Genomic DNA, 21,183 nt, shown 5'->3' with positions numbered 1-21,183 from the left:
TAACCACACTCGCCACTCGACTGGCTCGAAGAATATTTAATAAACAAAACTTGCGCTAATCGTTAAATTATGATTAATGTGCCGACAACAAACAATAAACTTGGCCGCCCAAGAACAGCAAAAACGTGCATATGAACCGTGGGCGACAGCATCGGACGTGCCTAACAAAATCCCAGACAAAAGGCCAAAATACTAAAGACCAAAAACCAAGAGACCAAAAGACCAAGATGGAACGCCATATAGAACCCAAAACGCGAGTCCTTGAAGGCGAGTCGTGTGTGCTAAAATATGCGCCGCCATGAACTCAGCCGGCCAACAAACATGGAAACTTGGCAGGCACTACGTGATAATATGTGACGAAGTGAATAATTAGGAGTGATGTGCTAAATAGCAAGACGGCTCGGTTGGTGATTAAAGACGACTAGAAGTGCGGGTAGAAAGCTAACGAATTAGAAAGAATAAAAATGGCAAAGTATATAGAAATAAATTTAATTCTGGTTTAAGTTTCCCTGCCTTAGCTTATACTAAGTAATCAGACCACCAACTTCTTGCTACCTTTTGCCACAGAATGAAACCGTTTGCAATCTGCCACACCGCTGCATAATTTTCATCCGGCCTTGGTCTTGTTTTTCCCCCAATTCATTGGCCATGTCACCGTCTGGGCCAACTTGCCTTTACGCCACGCCTCTTTTGCATAATTGAAGACGGCTTTTGCTGCTGCTGCTGCTGCTGCCTTTCAGGTTTTTTTCATTTTTTCCTTTTTTGAGCCAATGGGGTATTTTGGCTTAGCTCTGCTGTGAACTTGCCTAGACCGAAGTCAGCTTATTAAATATTAAAGCCTCGACTGGGGACCGCTAAATCCTGCGGCTGTCAAGGTGCCGAAAAAAGTCGACTCAAAAGCCTGTCACACATCCTGCAGAGCTGGGCGGAAAGCTGGGTGGGTGGGGAGAAGGTGTTACCTGCCACCCGCCACCAGCCAGCTGCCACCTGCAGCCGAATTCAATTTCTTGTCGTTCGCTTAGTGCCTCTGCCATCTTGTCAAAGCCAAAACTCAGTTGCAAGTCCGTGAGGAAAAACTGCGAAAAAAGAAAAGTCCGTAGCGAAGCCATGGCAGAAAAAGCGGAAAGTGAAGGAAAAAAATCAACTACTAAAAGTATTATTATTGTTGGTTGCACCTGGAGGTGGTTTACTTTGTCACGGATATGTTTTCTTTAGACTTACCATGTCAGACCCGACTCTATATATCCCTATTGCTGCGTGGGCACGCTTTGTGTGTGTATGTGTGCTGAAACATGCCGGAAGTTAAATAGGAAATTTTATATGCTTTTATAACTGTGCACGTGTCTACAAGTGGCGAGCTCCCAGTTTGTGGCTGCAGCCAAAGCAAAGAGTTCTTAACTACATGGTGTATATACACGCACAGCAACGGACAAGGCGATAGCACTTAAGATGACAGTTGGCAAATGAATTTATGGTAAATACACAAATATGTTAGGGTTTTTACAGCGCTAAAAGTCTCTGACTGCAGAATAGTAATAATAGCATATTCATTAAATGAAGTTCATGCTTATGTTCTGAATTTATTGTTTTCCTTCAACTGTTTGGCATATGAGTGTGTGGGACTGGGTGTGTTACCTTGCGGCAAGTTGCTCGTTTGATGAAGTACCGCTCTTGGTTGCGGCTGCGGCTTTGACTGCAACTTGCAGCAACTTCGAGGCGAGTGTGTGCAACATGCCTCCTACCATTCTGCCACATGCCACAGAAAAAGGTAGGAAAATAGAATACACGTGTATGCGTGTTTTACTCCTTTGAGAACCAATCGTATTTGCGTGTGAAGCCATGAAGCTGCCTGCGGCGTGGCAATAGCAAATTTAAATCCCTAAAAAATAGGCTATGAAAAATAAATGAAATATTGCCAGTTCAATTTCTGACAACAGGCATCGAATGAAAAAGCGTTTGACTTATTGATGGTGGTGATTTGCCCTTAACATAAAGAATTTATTTGCTTACCATTTTCCTTGTTTATGACTGATGTTCATTTTAACCCCTCCCTTCGCTTATCCCTGAAAAAGTTTGCCTGTTGTGGGTTATGATAAAATACATCAATATCGTTTTCCTTCAAATGACCAAGAAGATTTATGAATAACTGTATTAAGTTTCGTTGACCCGTTTTATAATAAACGATTAACCAATTTAAGTCGGCACTTATGGATAACCTAACTTTTCCACAACACGACTTTAATTTTCCCATGTCAGTCTCGGGTCAGGCAAACAAACTGCAACAAATTACTTTTCATTTTTCCTCTTTTTGATTACTGCAAAAGAGTCCCGAACAAAGTTGTGTGCATTTGTGCGGCTTCATTACACCTCCTTGGCAGAATCCCTCGCCCACACCGCCTCATTCACTGACCAAGCAACACTGTTTGCAACCACATCGCCATGGATGGTGGTCTCTGTGTGCCCATAGGATTGCAGATGGAAAAACTTCAGGCTCCACATGCTGCACTCCAGGAACTTTCTCTTCACTCTGTGGCCGAAATTGAGCTGCTTCATTTAGCTGGGGAAAGAGTCGAGCAGCAGGATACAAGTGCAGCTCCATCGGGGCAACAGGCAAGCAAACAAGTCGAGTTTTTGGCCAGACACGGAGTGAAACACACCCATCTTCCCACACGTATCCGGGAACACTCTTCAACGCTTCCGTGGGCGAGTGTTTGATTAGAAAAGTTTACAGAGAAGTTGCTTAAAAGATTTGCGTCAGTACGAACTGCAGTTTAAGTACTTGTCCCTCCTGGTCAATATTTGCGGTAGAAACGTGAGCTTGTTCAGCTTGTGTCATGTTCATAAATGCAGTAAAAATCTGAGGAATTAACTGAAGGCACAAAACTGTCCCACATTTATCACAAGCCTATGGTGAGTGCAGCATGGTTAGGAAAACCATACAGGACCCGTCTCAATGGCAGGCTTAAATGTCAAGTGTCCGTGTCTGATGCTGGCCATGGATGCTTCCTGTCCTTCCGGGCTTGCATGTCCTTCTAACCCGCTGCTCTGACCTCTCTCCTTCCCTTTTTTGTGTGCACATGAAAAAAAGTACAAAATGTTTGGCATAGAAGAAGACTCGGTTGCAAAACTTGAAAGTTTTCTGCTTTTCTATTTTTATGTTATGGTGTTGTAATAAATTTTGATTCTACTTAAAAGTACCTAAAGCCGCTCCTTCTAATCTCAAATATTTTGCAGTGCAGGGCGAATAAAAATGCATGACCGCAACACATTTCTCAACTGAAGCACCCCTCCTCCATGTTGTATCCTTTTGCCTTAAAAGTGTTAAAATGTTGATTGTCCTTTTTTGTCGGCGCCTCATGCGTCTCTGTGTGTGTGTGTATCTGCTGGTGCGTGTGACTGTGTGTGTGTGTCTGGCTGCCACAGTGAGCGTGTTAAGTGTTTGTGCTTTGCAACGCCTTCACTTGGAGTCTCTTTCCGCCCATCACCCGCTCCCTTTGTGTCTGCGTCTCGTGCGTGTCACAAATAAATTTTTAAGTAGCATTTGCGTTGATTGCCTTGAAAAAGGACACGGAACAGTGCCGCAGCCCTCAGTCCAAGGACCAAAACGAAGCCATCCCAAAAACCGAACCCAAGCTCAACTGGAACCCGCATCGCAGCTCGTCTCATTTTACGGTTTCGGCTTAGCCTCTCGACAACTGCCGCCCGTCTGAAGTGCGCTTGATTTCCACATTATTTTCCCCCGATGGCTTTCCTTTATGTCCGACAGCTTTTCTTTTCAAGTGGATCTTGTTCTTCTGCCTGGTTAACAAATTAAGTGCGCTAAAATGTCATTCGGAATGCCACAAATTAAAATGGTGTAAATGGAGATATTGTCGTGCCTTTTAACAGGTTTTGTGGTTTACACCGATTTGCTTTGCTTGTGGAACTGTTGGACAGTTGAATAAGTTATGGATTAACTAAGAAGTTTAGGCATAAAAAGGAAATTCAGCTCATAACGATATCACTTTTTTTGAATACTGTTCAAATTTTTTTATATCTCTTCATTAAACTGAAATAAATTTAAAATATCTTTCTAATATTTTTTTAACTAACAGACTCTGCTTAACATCCTGCGATGTTTTCTGTTGCCTTACATATGCAAAGAGAGAAGGCTCTCTTTCGCGTTCCGTTTCTCTTTGGGCTACTCTTCCCAAAAGGTCCAACTGTTAGCCATCCTTTAACAGTCTTGTATCTGCAGAACAAGAGAGGCCAACTTACCAACAGCATCCGCAGTTGAGGCAGCACCAACAGCAGCATCCTTTTCACAGGATTTTAGCTGTGAAAATCCAACCACGGTGGTCACTTCTTCAGTTGTTGTTGGACCACTAGACTGACTCGTTGTGTGACGGCTGCGAAATAATCGCGAAAAAGACATTGGCAAAGAGAGAGAGGGAAAGAAAAGAGCGCTCAAGAGAGAGAAGTTTTTTGTTGTTACTGTTTTGTTAAAAAAAGGAAAACGTTCTGTTAAATCCGACGACAGGCGAACCAAGTAAGTGTGCATACATATGTGTGTGACTGTGTGCGAGCAGACAATGCAAACGGGGCGCATTAGTAACGTTGTCCTGCCATTTTTGTGCTGCCTATTAATTTGCATGTGCGCGGTTTCATAGATATCTCTCAGATTTTTACCACACTGTGGTTTTTCTATTCGCCGTTTTTATGCACTTCTAAGGCAGTTGTTTTTTTCCATTTAATATTACAAACTGATGCTCTTGAAGCATATGTTTGTTTTTATTTTGATTTCGGCTTCTACCTTTTCCGCCCAAAAACTTCCTAGTTGTGGGAGCGTATATAGCTGGAAAAAAGAGTATGAATTGCGGATGGACAACATGGCGTATGGGTGTCAAGAGGTGAAGCTGACAACTTCGCGTCATGTTTATGTATGAAGGGACAGGGCGACTTGTGGGTGGGTCTCATCAAATCGAGCGACCACGGAAATATATTCACACATTCGTAGCCAGAGGGCGCAGCAGGTGACTGTCAACATATGCCAACATATGCTCGTACCAACGCCCCTAGTAAATTCGAAATGAGGAAAAAAGCCATCGAAAAATGTGGACATTTCGCAGCACTTTGATAAATTCTTAATTTAGATTTTACAGCACATTCCGGCCACTCAACTTTAATCTAAAACGGAAATGGAAGCGAAAACTCTGCCCACTTCCGGTCAATTTTTTTTTGCGCGACAAAAAAATGGAAATGCCAAAGTGCTCGAATATCTTAGCAGGCAAAGTTTCGACCTTGGTATTTGTCTAGGAGAATAAAGAAAAGAGAGCAGGAAATAAGGATATACAGTCTTACTTTATGCCGTCTCATCAGTGTGCGTATGCTTGGGACAACTCAATATGTGTGGGTGACTTTCAGCAAATGGATTTCTACGTGACAAATCTTTATTTAATTTCAAAAATGCGAAATAAACTTTGACGTCTGTTGAGATTTATGTGAAGGCAATATAAATGCGATTCTCTAGGATGCCGAGGAAGTGAAGTGGCTGACTGTTTTGTAAAAGTTTTGACTGCCTCAACGATTTAGTTTTAGCAACAGAATCTTTAAGTAATAGCACCCAAGCCAAGAATGGCAAAAACTTTTCCGCCCCTCATCAACTTTATTTAGCGCGAAGAAGATGGGCAAGAATCTGGATAACTTGTTTTTAAACTTATACATATGAATACCAATTTTAAAGCAGGACATTTTATTTAAAAACAACGATTTTCCAAACGCTCTTAATTATAAACATTGCTATTACACTCAGCTACATCGCACTTTTACGATGGCTATTTATACGTTCTCAAAGGCAATTCGCACAGCAGTAAACAAGACGATAACTTCCTCTCGAAAGGATCATGAAATTAAAATGAAATGGCCAGCATGAAGAGCATCGAAAGCGTTAGTTGCTATCGAATAAACAAATTGATGATGAATAAACATTTTGTCGAGCGTTCGTGGAGACCTTTTCCCTCTGGCACATTTCTTATTTACTTGACTGCAGTTTGCTGTTAATTTGTAGCAACAACACAGCTTCCGTTCTCCCATTTTCAGTCGCTCCACTTCCCTTTCCGGTTCCTCGCCACCCTCCTCCTCCTCCTCGTCCTTCTGCTGCTCCGCAAGCAAATGACCAAACAAGGAAATTGGCTACCCGAACAGCACTTGGTCCACAGAAACTTAACGATTGCAGTGCCAATTAAGCTGCGAAAATTCGAACCGAACATTCAGGACATTTAAGTCGCTGTAATGAACAAATTATGCAACTTTCACATTTTACCCAGCTGTGCAATGAAGTAATTAGGGAAATGGATCTTGTTTAAACTATTGATTTCATTAAAGATGAAATATAAAGGTTTTAAACTAAAATAAGAAACTTTTTAGTTGATCTATCCCAAAAACACATTTTTCTTGCATATTGTGAGTTGAAATGACTTTTTAGGTTATTGTAAATTTTGAAAAGTAACAGAAGCACCAAGTCTGTGCGGTTGTTAATTAAAGTGACGAAAAGCTAAAAGGCTGAAACGTTTGGGACACTGCGAACCATCAATCAAACCGCCAACGCTCAACAGTGTTTAATGCAGCCGCGGAAAAAAGGCGTAGCACTGTCGCCTCATTATCACCAAAAACAGAGCACAAACAGACCGAAACGGCAGAAAAGAAGTCTTAGAGCGTCAAACCCGTTGGTGAGGGGGACTTGGGTTGCGGGAAGGGGTGGAGGGGATAAGCGGGATAGCCGAGCACTGCCAGGACAACGGACTAAGCCCACAGCAAGATTAATTAAGTCCGCGTAGGCTGCAACAGCAGCAGGAAAAACAACAACAAGCGGAGCAAACAATGGCAACAGCTCGGGCCCACCAAGTGCGTACGCCAGCGCCTTTCACCCAACACATCCTTGCCTCATCCTTTGTAGCATACTTTTTGGCGTCGCGTGAGAAATTAAAATTTCAAAGCAAAACGTGTTGCCGCATAAGCAGGTTGTGTGTCTCTGCCTGTGTGGGTGCGAGTTCGAGTGAGTGTGTGTGTCTGTGTGTGTATAAGCGTATTTACACAGCCAAGAACAACAATAACAATAGGCCAACAACTGAAAACTGAGCAGAAAAAAGAAAACATCAAAAATAAGAAAAACAAAACGTAAACAAAGGCAAATAAGCAGGAAGCAGCTCGTCGACGTATTTTTCCAGCGCCTTCCGTAATAAGCGCGGTGTCAACAACGCATAAGGATGAGGCGATCCTGTCCAGGACCAGGGCTGCCAGAAACCGTGACTAGGTCGAAGTAACTGAATTTTATAACTTATGCATAAGCCCTTCAGTGCTTTAAAGTGAGTTTAGATTCTGAACGGTGCTCACTTGTTAATATCAAGCTTAATATGTATTTAATATACTATCTCTTGAAATGAATCCTTATACCGTGGAAGAAGGACATACACCATGTATATATGCTAAACGGAATTGTGAAGTTCAAATGCACATATTACGAAGTACAAGTGCATCAATTACAGCTCACCTGACCGACCCCAGGTTAAATGAATATGGAGTGCGTCCTTCCGTCCAGGGATCGCTAACAGTGACTACCGTGCATGCTGTCCTGCCAGCCCTGTAGCCACCCAACCACCCACACGAACGCACTTACACACACGCACACCCACTTGGAGGCCTCTCTCTCTTTCTCCCGTGTTGTTAATGAGTTCCGCCTTGACGCTGATGAGGATGTAGGATGAAGGATGCTGGGAGGATGATGAGCTTGTTGCTCTGCGACAATAAACGTGTTGAATGTCAAGAGTACACAGCCGACACGAGGGTGTGTGTGCAGGATATACATACATATGTGTTTATCTTAATGTATTTTTCGCGCCATCTCTTTTTATAATTAAATATGTTACTTAAATGATGGCACCAGAGAGATGCTCCATCAAATTGTTTCTTCTTTTTTCGATGGCCCTCCTCTAAGCCAAAACACAATTGCGGTTTCTGTGCGGAAAGGACTGGCGCACACACACACACACACTCACCCATGTGTGTTGCGGGTGGGCAATAAAAAACGCTTAAAAAGCAAAATTACTGCATTTGATAAAAACGACACCCCAAGGATTAGCCGCAAGTGGCGAAATTCCTCCCGAATTTCCTCCCTTCCTGTGCACTCATGCAAACGGTGGCTCCACTAGAAAAAAAAAGGTTGACCTTCACCGCATCCCGACCCTTTATGAGTGTGTGTGTGTGTGGTGTGTGGGAGCATTGAAATTTTCCAGCTCTCTAACTCGAACTCATCCTCCGTTTCCCTTTTTCAACTTGGCCAACTCCAATTAGCCCCAAAATGGATTTGTGTTACGCACAAACTACAATACGTTTACCTCCGAGATTTGCGGCGGCTCTTAGGGTTCGTTTTCCCTGTCAAAACTCTCGAATGATTTTCCATTTTCCGTTGCCCAATTTCCCCGACTTTCTGTTGATTTTACGCTACTTTGTCGCATTTTCGGCGGACAGAAAACATTTCATTTTAATATCCTGCCAAGCAAGTTGGGAAAGCGAACCAACTTTTGCTGATAAAGGTCGGTTGGAGTCGGAAGTCGGCGTTTCGAGGGGAAAATACTGAAATATTTACGAGACTGACACACACAGAAACAGGCGATTCATGTGTGCTTCTGTTAATGTATGTGTAATGAGTTGGGCAAGTGTTGAAATCTGCATTTAAGACATCCTTTGTATCGCATATGGGATTTTATTTCCTCTGTCCTTTCCCCAATTTGATACCAACAAATGAGATAGATGTAGTAAGAGGTGTATTTAAAATGGTTTCTTAATAAATAAAACTTTAAATAAAACTCAAATGATATACATACATAGATATATATAAAAATTAAATCGATATTTAAGCTGGGTCATCTCAACTAATAAAAGTTACAAGCAAACCCTGTTTCGCCATATTGAATAAAGGGAGCAGACATTTCATCATGGTGTAGCTGCCATGTGGCTTAAATGAGATTATTTCCAACCACACCTAACTGGATTACATTTCCTCCCTTTGCAGCTAACACCACTAGCCAGTCTTGAGGGAGTTGCCAGGACAGAAAACCATCAGACCGACAGAAAAATGGACCTGCCTTCAATGGTGCAGCGTTCAGGAGACACGCTCATCGTGCGCAGCGTGGTCAGCGGCAATCAGCTGTACACGGAGCAGGGTGGCCACCAACCCACCAGCGGGAACACGGGACTCATCACGAGCAACTCGACCGGCACTACGCCAGCCACACAGGCGGGCTCATCCCTGCTGGAGCGACATGTGGAGCGCTTCCGCCTGCAGCAGTTGCTGCAACAGCAGCGACAGCGGCAGCTGCAGTGGCCGTTGTGAACAGCGTGCAGCAGCAGCAGCAACAGCAGCCACAGCAGGTCGCCATCGGCATGGATGCCAAGGAGGAGGGCCTGCCGCAGTGCAAGATCAAGCGGAACTACAGCTGCAACCACTGTGCGTACTTCACACAGAATCCGCGTTACCACTTGACCCACCTGCGCGACGTGCACGGCGAGAAGATAGTGATCAACAAGTGCAAGCTGTGCCTGTACGCCTCGCGACACTTCCAGAAGCTGGTGCGGCACATGAAGATGGTGCACGGCTGCACGGACGGCATTCCCAGTGGTCATGGCCAGGCCAGGGGCAAGGGGGCATGAGCAGGGAGGCACGCAAGCGGCGGCTGGAGGAGAGCGTGGGTGTAATGGGGGCCAATCGCTGACAGTCACCGTGCCGGATGTGCCCACGCTGGAGCAAGTGAAGCGGGAGCTGCTCCTGCAGGAGGAGAAGCTGCAGCGGGACATTCAGGCCTTCAACCAGCGACAACGCGAGGAGCAGCAGCGCGAACAGCAGCGAGAACTGGAGCTGGTGGCCACCAGTGCGTATGAGCGACAGATGCAGGTCCTTCGCGACTACGAGCGCCAGTCGCCCGCAGAGCCACCCACTCCTTCGCCCACCAGTGGCTCGGCAACGCCACCCTCCAACGGGGAGGAGCCCCAGAACCGGCTGCTCAAGTGCAGCGCCTGCGAGTTCACCACCCTCTACCGAACCCAACTGCGAGCCCACGAGCTGGCCGAGCACGGCAAGACCAAGTTCTTCCGCTGCGACAAGTGCAGCTATGTGACCCACATCAAGGCGCGCTTCAGCAAGCACGTCAAGTACCACTCCATGCCGATGATCAAGTGCGTCACCTGCGACTTCCGCACGCCCTACAAATGGAATCTGGACAGGCACATGAAGAATCACGGCGGTGCCGGCGCCTTCAAATGCGCCGCCTGCGACTTTACCGCCGACATCAAGCAATCGCTGACGGTGCACGAGATGAACCACCATGTGCCGCCGGTTGGCAATGCCGGCTCTATTTGGCCGAGGCGCCAAAACAAAGTCGGAGCGAGCGAGATGTTCGAGGAGTTCCTCAGCGACTCGGCCGAGCTGGAGGATCAGTATAACAACAACAATGTCGACGACGAACTGGACGGCGTCGAGGATGCCGACGATGCAATGAGCGGCGGGGAGGAGCAGCCGATGCACCTCCATCACTACGGCAAACGGAGCAAGTACGACGAGGAGGAGGAGCCCACAGATCTCTCGCAGAAGGGCGGATGCTCCTCGGACACCTCCAGCGTGGGCACGCCCACACCGCGGGCACAGCAAACCATGCCCAATCTCATCCCGATCAGCAAGGGGGCCAAAGAGTAAGTAGACCACCAATCCATATTTCCCATGTTAGAGAAAAGACTAATTCATTTTTTTCCTCCTCAGTGTATTAAACCTTTCGAAGGAGACGAATGCCTCGCGCAGTTCGCTGACGGAGATTGGCTCCATGTTCTTCAATGAGAAACAGATCTCGGAGATGCTCGACAAGTCGCATGTGCCACAATTGTCGCCGGCAACGACGGTGGCCTCCCAGAACTCCACGCGCAGCCAGATGACCAAGAAGTCCAGCTTCATGGACAAACTGAAGACGGGGGCGCAGCACGAGAATCTGGTGTGCCAGTGCGGTCATGTGGCCAAGTGCCTTTCGGAGTCGATCATCCACGGCAAGAGCTGTCACGCCTCCGCGGTGATCATCGACGAGGATGATGCAGGACTGCACGAGGACGATGCCGACGATCGGCTGGAAATCGATGAGGACGACGAGGATCACCACTCCCATTCGGCCCTGAATCTCAGTGTGACGGGATCGACGCGTTGCCAGCACTGCCGGCACCGCTACAAGTCCTCCACGGATCTGATGCACCACCTGAAGCAGTGCGTCGAGGCCATCCGTTGCGCCAACGAGATGTACGACTCGAACTCCGGCGAGAGCGGCGATCGACGCCCGGACTCGCAGAGCCTCCAGCAGCAGGCGGCCGTCCAGCAGCAGCGGGTGTGCATCTGGAACAAGACCACCAAGGAGATCGTCGCCGCAGCAGCCGCATCCCTGCAGCACGAGAAGAACAACCACAGCCTGATCAAGTCGCCGACCGGAAGTCAGGCGGCCAGCAACGAGGAGAACAGCTACTATGGCGTTGAAACCGCACCCGGATACGGCGAGGTAAGTCCGGAGTTCACTTAGCACAGATCCCACAGTCCCCCGTTAAGTTTCTATGTGTATTTAATGGGAAATATAAAAAAATGGTTCAAATTTATAGTATCACTTAGTTTTTTAAAAGGCAAGACTTTATTTTTAACGAACATTTTTCTTTGGTATAATTATTTAAATACTTAAATACTTTAAAGAAGCTTAAAAATAATGATCATGAAAGAAGGATCATAATCTCAATTGTTTCGGTTCCTTAGTTCGTTAGGGTATCATTTAGTCGAATCCCCTGACCCAGCACGAGCATATGCCACGTCAAAATGAAATTTGACTCTTTCACGCACTGCAGGTAACAAAAAAGATGACACCGGAGGAAGAGGCAGCCAACTCCTCGCTGAAGAAGGTGTACAAGTGTCCGCACTGCAGCTTCTGGGCCTCCACGGCGTCCCGCTTCCACGTGCACATCGTGGGCCATCTGAACAAGAAGCCCTTTGAGTGCTCCCTCTGCTCGTACCGCTCCAACTGGCGCTGGGACATCACCAAGCACATCCGATTGAAGACCATCCGCGATCCCTCGCACAAGACGGCCAAGGTCCTGATGAACGACGAGACGGGCCGCCGGAACTACACCAAGTACAACAAGTACATCACCCTGATGAAGGTAACCGAGGAGGATGGCGATCCCAAGCTGATGAAGTCCGGCGAGATGACCCCGAACCAGGTGGCCTCGCTGGCATTCCTCAAGGACTATGCCAAGGTGGGCTCTGTTTCCGGGCAGGACATCACATTGGAACCAGTGCTGCCCAACAAACCGAACGTACTGGACGATGCCCATTTGGCGGACAACCTCATACGGATTCCCCTGTTGGCCACCATGATGAATGCCGCCATGGCGCAGCAGCAACACCAGCAGCAGCAGCAGAAGGAGCACCAGTCCACGATGATCACGCCCTCGGTGACTATTTCCCCGGTTAAGCGCTCCAATCAGGCATCCGTAATGCAGGGCAAGCCCAGCGACGACCTCATCACTGAGGTGCACCAGGAGGGCAGTGAGAAGAAGACGGTCTACAGGTGTCGCAAGTGTAACTTCGGGTGAGTTTCGGAGAGGGGAACACCACTACTTTAATATACTAATGTTTCACTCCCAACAATAGGCACCAGAATCGCGACGCTGTGCTGGCGCACGTGAAGATTCACTACCAGGACGCCAACTACCCCAAGTCCAACTCGGGCAACTCCAGCACTTCGCCCCTGCAGGTGTCCGTGGGCGGCAGTCCACAGTTCTACATGAACAAGGTCTTCGCCGCCATGTGTCTGTCGCAGTCGCAGTCACAGTCGTCGCCCAACTCCGGCTCCGCCGGAACGAGTCCGGCCATCTCGGCCGGACTGCTACAGCGTGCAATCCAGGAGGCCCAGCACTCGCCCACTCCGAACGCCAGCGCTCTGAGCGGACTTGCTTTGGCGTTGGCGGGCGGAAAGCCACAAGCCAATACGACGAAAGCCAGTGCCGCCTCCATTTTAGAGCACGGTGAGCAGAAAGCGAGTCAAAACGAGGCAAGTGCCGACAGTCTGACGTCGCCGAACACCACCACCACCACCACGAACTCAACCACTAGTAGAACCACCAAAGACACCACCGCCAGATCGCTGCAGGATCTGCTCACCTCACCGCGCAGTGCCAGAAATGGAATTCATCCTTCTAACGCTAACAGTAACTCGGTTGTGGGAAATGGACTCCGGCTGGATGCCGTCTACGTCGCCTCATCCACCAACAATACCACAACACCACCACCACCACCACCTCCCACCAACTCAGCCAGCAAGCCCAATGCATCGCCTTTGCCAGTAACTACCACTCCTACTCCTATTTCTACTGCCACACCGCTGGCTCATCCACTGGGTGCGGGTAACCACAGCTCATCCTCATCCACCATCCACCACAATGACCAAAATCATGATCCACCCTCACACATGGCCGGTGATGGTTGCCACCTGGCGTCGGGTCTAACCCATGCCCACACCATAAACACTAACACAAAAGCCAATCCCAGCTCCACTTCCTTTCCCTCGTCATCGTCGTCGTCGTCGTCGTCATCATCGTCTTCGGTGGCCTCCACTTCATCGGCCGCCGGCTCCGCGTCCGCCTCGGCGTCCTCCTCCACATCGTCGCCACCGCCACCGCCGCTGGCAGCCTCATCCTCCGCCTACCTGGCTGCCATGGCGCCGCAGAAGCAGGCGCCAACCGTTGCGCAGATGTCGCATCCGCAGACGAGATTCCATAGCCATAGTCCAGGTAGTCCCAGCCTCCTGACCATGGCCGATGGCGATCGACGCGACCCGTCGCCGTATCGCTGCGGCCACTGCCACCAGGTCTCGAATTGGAAACATGTCATCCAGGTATGGCCCAGTGCACTTTAATGGATTTGTGTTTTGTCCCATTGAAAAACCGCAACGAGCCGCCAATCCCCAAAAGTTTCGTTATGACCCGCAGTCAGTCAGGAAGCCTTAACTACTAGGGGTATCAAAATAGTCTATAGAAATGGTCCATAGAGATCCACGGATATCTGTCGGAAAGCTTAAGTCCACAATAGTTTTAAAATTTGTTAGAAGCCTTTCAAAGTGCAGATCTAGATGACATTGTTAAATAGATTTTTCTTGTTTTTGTGGTTTAAAACTCAGCTTTATAATATAAAATAAAGTTTTATAAGTATTTACTTATCTACTTAAAGAACTTGCGAATGATTTTTAGAAGAGAAAGAAATAATAATTAATAGTTTTTAAGCTTGAAGAATCCGGACTTATGCCCCTTGTTCCAAAAGTTTTAAAGAGCCACTGAGATTCTTAGGAAGCCCGACTTAGCCCCTTACTAGCTTAGCACTCAGTTTAGACAGCTTGCAGTCCCCGATCCGACACCTTCTGCCACCCATCTCACCACTCCATCTGTGTCCGTAGTCCTTGCGCTGCGCTGGTAAATATGCAAAGTCTATTTTGTAAGCCCCCCTTTATTATTATCCCGATTTTGACTGTTTAAATGTGTGGTGTCTGGTCTTGCTTTTGTTGTACTCTATATATGATAAACGATTATTAACTTTAAGAAAATCATTGGTGAAAGTCTTGCTTGCCTCTATTTACCTCTCGAACTTAATGTAATCCATAAATCCAAAATCATAAACAAAAAAAAAACAAACCCATGACACCATAAAAATATAAAGCTAACCTTAAAGGGATTCCCATTACGGTGCGAGGGTTTTCGATTGGGCTAAACTCATGGTTTATTATCCCTGAATAAGGGCACACACACCACGTACATACACACTCACACACATACACACACACACATACACTCATACATTTACATGAAAACAGAAGGACACTAGATGAATGCCATTTACCCATACTAAGTTGTACTAATTGCTGACTTATTTCCCTTGTTCTCCCCAAACAGCGGCACTGTCGCTTAAAGCATTCCGGGGATATTCGGATCGAGACCCTTGAGCGAGGAGCCAGTGTCTCGGCGATCGCACCACCCATCTACCGACCCTTGGGAGCAGGTGCCAGCAACGAATCCCAGTCCCACATCCACAACCCGTCGAATCCCATTACCAGCAACATCCTGAAGCCCGGCAGCAACACGAATGCCAGCGGCAACAGCAGCAATAGTGCCCAGCCCCTGCTGCTGACCACCAAGCAGCTGGAGCAGATCTTCCACACACCGCTCTCCGCCAGCGCCGCAGCGGTGGTGAATGCGGCCAACACCCAGCAGGATATCCAGGCGGCGGCGGCCTATTGGGCAGCAGCCTGCAAGGCAGTGGTGGCCAGCAGCAGCGCCGAGGAGTTGCTGCAGCTGCAGCAGAACGACCAGATCGAGATCACCCGCCTGCCAACGTCGGCGGAGCACTCCATCGGATCCAGCGGCGGCGGCAACAATACCAAGAGCAAGCAGCAGAAGTGCCCGGTGTGTCCGTACATCTCGGAGAGCAAGTCCCAGATGAACTACCATGTCTCGCTGCACAAGCCCACGCAGTACGAGTGCCGGCTGTGCACATTTGTCTGTGCCAAGAAGCAGCATCTGAGCAGCCACATGCGGACGGTCCACCAGCAGCAGATGGTTGCCGCGGGAGCAGGTGCAGTCGGAGGAGCTGCCGGGGGAGTAGGAGGAGGCGCTGCCTCCTTGGGTCTGGACTTCAGTGTGGCCCTCCAGTTGGCCGCTGCTGCCAAGCAGGTGCAGCAACTGCCCGCCTCCACACCACTCTCCATAGATTTATCGCAGATCCAGATGGATGCTGCCTCGGACGCGGAGCTTAATCCACAGCAACTGCCGCCGGAGTACCAGTACAAGCTGATCAGCTACTGTCCCAGGTGTCCGGCTCGCTTTGCCCAGAAGCACAATGACGAGCGCAATGCCAAGCAGGAGCTGGAGCAGCATTTGCTGGCCCACAGCGATCAGGAGCCCGAGGATCAGGATCAGAGCTATGTCTGCGCCTACTGTGAGTATCGCACGTCGGAGGAAACCCTGCTCCAACTGCACCGCGCGGTGCACATGTCCCACTACCAGGAGAAGTGCCAGCAGCTGTACCGCAACTGCAAGGAGGATGTCGAGTATCCGGCACCCAAGTTGCTGCAGCTGACTGGTCCCGAAACCATTTGGGTGGTGGACAACGAGCTGAGCTTGCAGCTGCTGCAGCAGACTACCGCAGGCGGAGTTAGTACCTCCACCGGCGGGTTCGACAACCAGAACTCTCTGCTCAAGAAGCAGCTGGAATCGGGCGGTGGCCAGATGGTTGCACTTCCCCGGGAAGCGTCGGTCACCAAAAACGAGGCGGAATCCCCCGAGGAGGAAGAGGAGCGACGTAGCACTTCCACTCCCTCCACCAGCGCTTCGGTGGCTACCAGTGACTTGGCGGCAGATGGCAGTAGTGATGCTGGCTCCGTGGACATGCCCCAGTCCATTCCGGCACCGGAACGCTGCCTCCACTGTCCATTTGAGACGCAGCAGCACGAGGAGCTGATGCATCATCTCCAGAAGCACGCCTGCGTGAATCCTCCGCCTCCCAACTACCACACATGTGACCACTGTGATTACAATGCCAATGAGGAGGCGGAAATGGAGGAGCACACGGCGCTGCACTTCAATGCCACTGAGAAGCTGAAGTCCGTGGAGTTCTTCACCTGCTACGATCAGCTGGAGATCAGCGTGGAGCGGGAACCGGAGGAAGGCGCTGTCTCTAAGGTGGAGCAGACCGAGCACAACAACAACCAGGACAATGTGCTGAACGCCAATGTGCAGCAGCAGCAGCCAAGCAGCAGCAGCCCAGATGAACAGCCAGCTGACGAGGCGATGGAGGAGACGTCGTCCAAGAAGCCCAGCACCAAGTTGATTCTGTACAAGAACGATGGCGGTTTGAGTGTGAAGCTCCCCCAGGATGAGGGCGCCAACTCAGAGTCCCAAAAGAGCGAGAACATCAGCGATCGCCTGCGCAGAAGGATCCTCCGCGGAAGTGCCAACCAGCCGGAGGACGCCACTTCCACCTCCGGCCAGGAGCGACCCGCTACACCGGACAAAATGATACTGGTCAATGCCCAGACGGGCAAAGTCATTTCCAGAAAGTAGGCCACATTCAGGGGTCGTTTCTTTTATTAAATTAAATCACGTTATTCGTTTAAGCTTATTTTGTATTTCGATTTAAGTGAGTTTTGGTTTTGTTAATATTTTGTTGTTGCTTATGCTTTTTCCTTTTTTTTGGGGTATGCGTTAGTGGAGTTGGGGATTCGTTTTAGGCACCTGTTTTAGGATTTCTATTGTCACTAACACACACCCACTTATACACACCTAGTTGGAACATGTTCCTGCACTTTTACGTTTTTTTAGAACCTAAGTTAGCCTTACGTAACCATAATTTATAAACAAAAAGGAAAGAAACCCATAATTCGAATACTTTGCAAATGGGATAACCCGGAATTCTTAATGTAATTACTTGCTAGAACGGTGCAAAATGTAATTTTAACTAATCGTATTGTAACTTATCAAAGAGATAACTATAGAAACATTATAACATAGAACCTATATTTACCATCGGCTTAATATGAAATGGAAAAATGGAAAAACCAACCCAATCCGAGCAAGATCCAAAAGCGTTTCAAGGAAATCAACTTTGTACAGGAGAAAAAGAGATAAATTCAAAATTATGTCTTGCTACAAATAATTCGTTTAATTTTTCGAATGGGAACTGTGATTATTGATAATTGTAAATGCAAAAAAAAAAAATAAGTGAGCGCGTATATCATGCAATGAATATGGTACTATATACATACTATATAAATCTATACATATATATTTACACACAGCTGCTGCAAAAATAAAAACTAAAAAAAAAAAACACATTTAAAATGCAATTCAAAAATCAACAGAAAATAGGGAAATTTTTGCAATATTTGCAATATTATTTTGTACAAGTGCAGTACTCGGTTAAAATTAGTTGATAGAATTTAGTTTCTACTACGGAATAGTTATGTTCTCATCATTTATGCGAATGTTTTCCAGCAAACGCCGTCTTTGTAGCACAGTGTAGGCGTAACACTACAAACAAAATGTTATCATTAAACTCTAAGCAAACAAAAAGAACACATGTGGAATAGCGGGGCCATATTTAAATAGTTTAAACTTAATGCAAGGAAACATTTAAAAACAAAGCAAATCAAAACAAAACAAAACCAGAAGATATACGCAAAAACGCGATATGTATACAGAATCTTACTTGGATATAACTGCAACCGCCTTTGATATGCATATATACATCTTATATCGATACGGATATCTATACACACAATATATTATATATTAAATAGTCCTTAACTTTGAACTACATTTAAACTTAAAACTAGTGTAAATAACTTAGTTTTGTTTACTGCGCACACAGCCACACGCAACACTTACACACACACACACACAATAAGATTTACGGCATTGAATTACAAAAGAGAAAATGTACAAAAAACAATTGTTAATAAAGAAATCAAATAAAAACAACACAAGTTGCATTTACAATTGACTGCCTATCTGTATGTTTGGTACTTCTTTTTAACTCTAATCTAGACGCCAATACTTTTTTCCTGTATTGGAAATTAAATTGCAAAATATTTCATTGACAGTGTGAAATTGAATACACTTAATTATTTACATTTAGTTTGCTTGAACCTAACACATAAAATTTCAACTACTCTTTCAACGGATTTTGAATTTATAACGGTATTGGTAACGGTATTCCGACATTACCGGGACTTTCAAAATACGGCAACTCTGTTGTGATGTGGGACGATGGAATGTGGAATAGATAATGATTTTTCCTCTTTCAAAAACAAATACAGAAAGAGAACTGAAGAGACAAAAGGTCTGTAATTTGGTATAAGTATATGGTCTATATTTCTGGAATCTGAATAATATTCCTGATTACTCGCACAGAGGTCTTTGCGTAAGGTTATATTTACGGTGCAAAATAAATTTTGACATTACAGAAAAAATATTTCTTTTAGCAGCTCTAATAATGCCAAAACAAAAAAATAAAAAATATTCATTTAAATAAATGTCTCCGTATTGCAGACTCCACCGTTTCACAATCATTGCCAAGTCACCTACATTCGTGATTTTCATTGCCAGATGCGAGCGAAGGTATTTTTCATAGTTAACGGTACGGTAACACTGAGAAAGCCGTTTTAATGAAAGATTACAATTGAATTGCGATGCATTTAGCCAAATTTGAACTGTAGCAGTCCCGCAAAACGAGAGAGAGCCAACGCAGATCACCAGGAGCCACCCAACCACATGGATACCAAGTCCAATGATGACTCGGCTGGCAGTGACTCGCTGGACAAATCTATGCAAATCAAGTGTGTGATGGTGGAGACAACGACGACGGGCGACGGAGACTCCACAGTCGGAGATCTGGACAACTGCAGCAGGGATTCCGCTGCGGAATCGATGGGCAAGGGATCGGGTTCGATGGAAGGAGCCGCGAAGCAGGCGGATCACAAGACTGAAGCTGCAGCGGGGACACGGGGCGAAGGCGACAGTCCGCAGAGCAGCCAATCCCCACCAGAACATCCGGCCAGCAAATCACCCACGTCCCCATGCACTGCCTTCGAGACGAAAGTCAAGCTAATCTCACAGAACCTCAAGGAAACTACGCTGGCCGAGAGTACCGGCGCCTCAGTATCATCATCCACATCCACATCTACACCCACACCCAAGTCCGCCTCCAGCAGCAGCAGCATGCTGGAGTCGCAGCAGACACCCAACAATTCCACCCCCGATACAACAGACTCCGCCTCGTCGTCCGTCCGCGTGAAGAAGGTACGCTTCCATCCGGATGTCAAGGAGAACGACGGCGGGAACTGGATGAAAAGAAAGCGACGCTCCATGCAGACCAAACGTACCTCCTCGCCCAGCGGAGCCAACTGTGATGGCATGGAGCTGGACGGCGAGGCCGAGGAGGAATACGAGGACAATGACGACGAGGAGCAGGAGGAGGCGGAGGAGGAGTTCGATCTGGCCAAGACAATCGCCGAGGCGGAGGATTACCTCAAGCAGCACCCGTTGACGTTCGTGCAGCGCGTCGAACAGAACGGCGAGCGGCTGCAGGATGGACTGCTCAGCATCGAGGACATGCTAAACGAAGTCGGCGAGGAGGTGGTCACCGAGTACAACGACGAGGACTTCTTCAGACGCATCAAGCCCGAGAACGGCATTGAACGCATTCTGGGCAAGGAGACCAAGGCGGGAAAGGTATGTTTATGTGATAGGAAAGAAAGAAACTTTGAGTACGTTCAGGGTTCAAATATTTTCTAGAAATTCCATTTGATAACATTGCTTCTTTGTTTGTATTATATTAGTAAACAAAAATTCTACGCTTGAAAAGGTTTGTTATACAAACTTTACATAAAATTTCAATTTATATATAAAATACAAGTTGGTTTTAACAAAGTAAATATATATCAAAGACCTGTATAGAATGTAGGAAACCTCTTTAAAACATTTTCAATTCTACTTAATTGTAAGCCTCATTCAATAATCTAAATATCTTTGCAGGTTGAATTCCTTTTGCGCTACGAAAACCAAGGCGGGCTCTTCTGGGAATCGGAGGAGTTCATCAAGCGTACGTGCCCCTCGCTGCTAAAGGCCTACGAAAAGAATCGGGAACGACGTCAGCAGCGTTTGGTTAGTCCTTATCTTAATTAAGACCATATATAATGCCAGTTTGTAATTGTAATACTTTTGTTTTGCAGATGCATCATGTTGCCAAACGGCAGAGTCTGCGACAGCGATACACGGATTTCTAGTAGCGATTACTTAGGTATTAGGTTCATAACTAGGTTCCACGTAATTGTAACATTTTTGTAAAATGAAGTAAATGATTTTCTTTTGTTGAACAAAAATAACTAAACAAATCGTTTCTTTCATTATATGTCGGGTATAAATATATATTGGTTTGTCTAATTTTCTATTGCCTTAAGTTAAGTTGTTGGAGTATTTAACATTTTTAAAAGTAAAATTATAAAAATCCCTATAGCATATAACGGATCTTTGAATTCGATAATGAAGAGGTTTTGAAATATGTGCGGGCCTGCCAAGGGTTAAATC

At 46.7% G+C, this 21,183-nt stretch overlaps 2 protein-coding genes across 2 annotated transcripts in view; both read left to right on the top strand.

Moving 5' to 3' along the window:
- Nucleotides 1-18,594, top strand: part of LOC122611826 — a 38,373-nt gene extending 19,779 nt beyond the window's left edge. The window contains 8 exon segments of the mRNA XM_043785165.1: nt 9,050-9,344; nt 9,347-9,676; nt 9,679-9,729; nt 9,732-10,722; nt 10,790-11,564; nt 11,899-12,641; nt 12,704-13,946; nt 14,995-18,594. Of these exon segments, the coding sequence (XP_043641100.1) occupies nt 9,113-9,344; nt 9,347-9,676; nt 9,679-9,729; nt 9,732-10,722; nt 10,790-11,564; nt 11,899-12,641; nt 12,704-13,946; nt 14,995-17,160 (6,531 nt within the window). The 5' untranslated portion in view covers nt 9,050-9,112 and the 3' untranslated portion in view covers nt 17,161-18,594.
- A 559-nt stretch (nt 18,595-19,153) lies between these two features.
- Nucleotides 19,154-20,990, top strand: LOC122625862. The gene is made up of 4 exons (XM_043805898.1): nt 19,154-19,234; nt 19,297-20,328; nt 20,632-20,760; nt 20,829-20,990. The coding sequence occupies exons 2-4, from the start codon at nt 19,369-19,371 to the stop codon at nt 20,880-20,882; spliced, it is 1,143 nt and encodes a 380-aa protein (XP_043661833.1). The 5' UTR covers nt 19,154-19,234; nt 19,297-19,368; the 3' UTR covers nt 20,883-20,990.
- Nucleotides 20,991-21,183: the final 193 nt, after the last annotated feature.

Source organism: Drosophila teissieri, chromosome 2L, assembly GCF_016746235.2.
Source record: "Drosophila teissieri strain GT53w chromosome 2L, Prin_Dtei_1.1, whole genome shotgun sequence".
Lineage (NCBI taxonomy): Eukaryota > Metazoa > Arthropoda > Insecta > Diptera > Drosophilidae > Drosophila > Drosophila teissieri.
This window is presented reverse-complemented; position numbering and strand designations above follow the sequence as displayed.